This window comes from Engraulis encrasicolus, chromosome 3 (assembly GCF_034702125.1).
Source record: "Engraulis encrasicolus isolate BLACKSEA-1 chromosome 3, IST_EnEncr_1.0, whole genome shotgun sequence".
In the NCBI taxonomy this organism is placed as follows: domain Eukaryota; kingdom Metazoa; phylum Chordata; class Actinopteri; order Clupeiformes; family Engraulidae; genus Engraulis; species Engraulis encrasicolus.
Window position 1 is genome coordinate 1,920,797 of NC_085859.1, and position 5,000 is coordinate 1,925,796.

The 5,000-nt window shown below is 41.1% G+C and overlaps 1 protein-coding gene across 1 annotated transcript in view; it reads left to right on the forward strand.

Moving 5' to 3' along the window:
- The window catches only part of tmem230b (transmembrane protein 230b), a 7,339-nt gene extending 5,915 nt beyond the window's left edge, over nucleotides 1–1,424 (forward strand). The window contains exon 4 of the mRNA XM_063194256.1: nucleotides 273–1,424. Coding sequence (XP_063050326.1) covers nucleotides 273–410 — 138 coding nt within the window. The 3' untranslated portion in view covers nucleotides 411–1,424. The remainder of the gene's footprint in view (nucleotides 1–272) is intronic.
- Nucleotides 1,425–5,000: the final 3,576 nt, after the last annotated feature.

The following is a 5,000-nucleotide window of genomic DNA, read 5'->3' on the forward strand; positions in this document are numbered from 1 at the left end:
AACGAATGCCTTCAAAGTCTTGGTTTTAGGTTGGATATTGTAATTACTGCAATTTTGACACAGCAATATCTGTAAAACAGGACACATTTGGTGCCTTTGCAGGGCAGGATAGCTGGGGCTACTAGTGTGTGTCCTCTCAGCATCATTACCAGCTGGGGCTGCTATTAACAAAAACATGTTTGAAGGAAGCTTTTAATATGAAAAGTGTGTGTGTGTGTGTGTGTGTGTGTGTGTGTGTGTGTGTGTGTGTGTGTGTGTGTGTGTCCTCTCAGCATCAGGACCGCACGGTCCCCGTCCTCATCATCGGCATCCTGGTCTTCCTGCCGGGCTTCTACCATCTGCGCATCGCTTACTATGCATCCCGCGGTTACCGTGGCTACTCCTACGAAGACATCCCCGACTTCGACTGACCACGTCACTGATGACGACGCGGCACCTCACAATGCCATGACAACTGGACTGTTGTGGAAAGAGAAGGGACGGGACGGTGTGTGTGTGTGTGTGTGTGTGTGTGTGTGTGTGAGAGAGAGAGGTGATGATGTGATGGATAATTATTTAAAGGTAGAGGATGTAATATTTTACATTTGGACAGGGCTGTGTGTGTGTGTGTGTGTGTGTGTGTGTGTGTGTGTGTGTGTGTGTGTGTGTGTGTGTGTGTGTGTGTGTGTGTGTGTGTGTGTGTGTTTGTGTTGGAGTTACATGATGATGGGATCGATGAGTATTAAAACTTTTGTCGTTTTTTGTAACTAGTTTTCAGGTGCCCATTCACAAGTGTTACCTTTTTCTAGAATATTTACCACCACCATCAATATCAAAGTAAAATTCATTAGGAAGGAACACTTAGACTTTTACTCATAAATGAATTGGTGGGTCTTTGTCATTACATAACGTTACATTACATTATTACTTGCTTCATGTTCGCCATTTTGAATTAGCAGCAATAGACATCTTAGGCTGCAAAACTTTCTCTGCTTTGTTCAGACCAGCAAATAGTAGTTCATTACTTTAGTAAGTATTCATGGAAAGATGACATTTGTGAATGGGCAACATACTCTTTAGAAAATAACCTACTATAATGACAAGACAGATGTAATTTTATACTGTAAATACTTGATTGTAAAATGTGAGGGATATGTCTGGTCAGCAGTCTGTATGGATGAGTTTAGTAAAGCTTCATTCTAGAATAATATACTACATGAGACATACACACAGCAGACACTGGAACACACAGTCATTCTAGAATACAGACACTGGAGACATTCTAGAATATATGGACACTGGAATACACAGACATTCTAGAATACAGACACTGGAATACACAGTCATTCTAGAATACGGACACTGGAATACACAGTCGTTCTAGAATACAGACACTGGAATACACAGTCGTTCTAGAATATTTACACTGGAATACACACTCATTCTAGAATGTACATACAGTGGTGCTCATATGTTTACATACCCCAGCAGAATATACGCTTTCTTGGCAATTTCTCACAAAATATGAAGGATTACACAAAACCTTTTTTTTCAGTCATTGCTAGTGACTGGCTTAAGACATTTATTAGCAATCGTCTGTGTTTACTCTTTCAAAAGCATGATCACAACCCAAACTACCCAAATGACCCTGTTCAAAAGTTTACATACCCTAGTTTCTGATGCTGAATATGGCCCTGTTTAACATCAAGGACCGCTCTAAATTGTTTGTGGTAGTTGTGGATAAGGCTCTTAATGTTCTCAGATGACAAAACAGCACTTTCTTCCTGGCTGAATGGTTGTTTCCTATAATAATTTTGGGTGTCTTGCTGGAACCTCACATTTGAGGTTTCCCCTGAGGGGCTCGATGATGTTGAGATCAGGAGAGTGAGACGGTCGCTAAATAACCTTCATTTTATTCTTTCTGAAGCTAATGACGGGTTGATTTGGCTTCCTGTGTTGAAATATTGTCATGTTGGCATGTCCAAACAATGGACCATGTGCAGTTTCAAGGCTGATGTGTGTCAAGTTTCCTCCAGTATTTTTCACAGGGCAATGTATTCATCATTCTGCGAGTATGGACCAAAACTATAGTGCATTTGTAACTCAAATGTCCCCATGACATCAGTGGTCCATGACTATGTTTCACAGAAGGGATGGTGTAACTTTCATCATAGGCTCCGTTGACTGTTCTCCAAATGGTACTGTTAGTGGCTGAAAAAAAGTTCCATATTGATCTCATTTTTCCAAATGACTTTGTCACAGGCATTCTGATGTGTCTCACTATGCTATTTGGTGTATCATGTGCAAAATAACATGTTTGCATTTTTGTAGTAATGGCTTTCTCCTGGCATCGCCAACAGCCCATCTTTCCTTAAGTGCCTCTTTGCTGTACAGTTTAAAACATTTTTTCATGTTGTCCTATATTTCACCTGAAGTTATTTTTTGGTTGTCCTATGCATCCTGAACAATTTCCCTTGCAATGATCATTGCAATGCAATGATTGCCTTGCCCAATGGCTTGATTCCAACCAAACCCCCTCATATTGCATTTCTGAATTGAAATTCCAACAGTGCCAACATGACAATATTTCGACACAGAAAGCCAAATCAACCCGTCATTAGCTTCAGAAAGAATAAAATGAAGGTTTTTGGGCGACCATCTCACCCTCCTGATCTCAACATCATTGAGCCACTCAGGGGAAACCTCAAATGTGAGGTTCTAGCAAGACACTATACAATATTATAGGAAACAACCATTCAGCCAGGAAGAATGTGCTGTTTTGTCATCTGAGAACATTAAGAGCCTTATCCACAACTACCACAAACAATTTAGAGCGGTCCTTGATGTTAAAGAGGGCCATATTCAGCATCAGAAACTAGGGTATGTAAACTTTTGAACAGGGTCATTTGGGTAGTTTGGGTTGTGATCATGCTTTTGAAAGAGTAAACACAGAAGATTGCTAATAAATGTCTTAAGCCAGTCACTAGCAATGAGTGAAAAAAAAGGTTTTGTGTAATCTTTCATATTTTGTGAGAAATCGCAGAGAACGCGCATATTCTGCTGGGGTATGTAAACATATGAGCACCACTGTACACAGACATTCTAGAATACGGACACTGGAACACACAGTCATTCTAGAATACAGACACTGGAGACATTCTAGAATATATGGACACTGGAATACACAGACATTCTAGAATACGGACACTGGAATACACAGTCGTTCTAGAATATTTACACTGGAATACACACTCATTCTAGAATTCGCACACTGGAATACACAGACATTCTAGAATATACATACACTGGAGTCATTCTAGAATGTACGCACACTGGAATACAGTACGTAAAGTTTGCATACGAGATGACTCAACAGCAGAGTGTGTGGAGTTGTTTGAATCTTCATTCTAGAATAATCTACAGCATATGAGTACACTGAACAGCAGTAGACACTAAAGATAAACAGACAGCCGTGTACAGTAGTGTACTGTAGTGTATGACAGGACACATATGAGAGGGCTTGTACAATAACGTAGTAAAGTAGTGAGATGTGCAAACTGTGTGTGTGTGTGTGTGTGTGTGTGATTGCAGGGCAGTGTCATAATGTTTCCTGTACAGGCTCCTGAACAAACAATAAAACTGTGAAACACTGGAAATATCAGCATCGTGTGTGTGTGACTGTGTCTGTGTGTGTGTGTGTGTGTGTGTGGGGGGGGGGGATGTGCGCCTGTGTGTATGTGTGTTGTGATTTTAGGGGTTTGTCATTTAAAAGGTGGGAGCCTCTAACAGCATGAGACTCGTGTTTGTGTGTTTGTGATTTTTAAAGGTGGGAACCTCTCACTATGAGGCCGACTGGTCGTGTGGGTGGGAGTGTTTTTAAAAGGTGGGAGCTTCTCTATCAAACAACAGAATACAGACTCAGGGCTGATAGTATTCAGGCTCCATGCCTGATTTCAGGCTTGACAGAGTTTGCAAAAATAAAAACATTGATAATAATTAGCCATTAGGTTATTCTTATCTCAGAAAGTGTTACAGGTTCAGGGTTTTCCACTATCAGGCTTGAATAATGGTCATACACAGCCTATTAAATGTTTGAATCATTTGTCAAAATAGGCCTACGTTACGTCACTATGCAGTATCTTGTCGTCGTCGTTAGAGCAGGGGGAAAAGTTCAGGCTCAGGATTTGTTTTCACCATCACCCCTGCAGACTACTGCCTTGGCTCACATTAGAATAGAATAACACGGAAACTTCACCTTAAAATAACACTGGCCATTATCACCTGCTGCAGACATGTTTTACCCACATGTGACCTGATGGCAGGTGTCAATGTCAAGACCTGTCACACGCGCACACACACCATTGCCATTGTCAAGACCTGTCATACACACACACACACACACAGGTGTCATTGTACAGACCTTTCAGTAGCAAACTAGAGTAAAAATATCTGCAGCTCGCTCTGTAATCTGTTTGAGAGAAAAAAAATCAGGTGCCTTCAGAAAGGACATAAGAGTTCAGTACTTAGCTAGTGACTGTCTCCAGAACGTGAAGGCCCAAACAGCAGGCTCCTTGTTGAAGGTGGTAGTCTTACCCTCTTACTGGCAGTTAACCCAGACCAGTGGGTGCTAGGCGTTATCCTCTCACTGCAGATGGGGGCGCTGGGGGGCCTATTATTCACTATTTGCTGGAAAACACTCAACTACAATACATCATAACAGCATTGCTATGACAGTACAGACAGCCTTATCAACAGATGATTATTATTAACAGATTAAGACATAGTCATTACAATTTTGGTGACAGTAATATTATAACATAGGCTCTGGCTCTGCACTGGGTTATTGATCCGAGGCACACTGATCTTAGTGAAAAAAGTTAGAAATCCCGGATAACGCCTACTACGCGTTTCAACTGCATACCAGTCTTAATTTTGTCCTGATGAAGACTGGTATGCAGTTGAAACGTGTAGGTGTTATCCATTAAAAACAAAGGATTTCTTACTTTTTTCCTCTGTGCCGA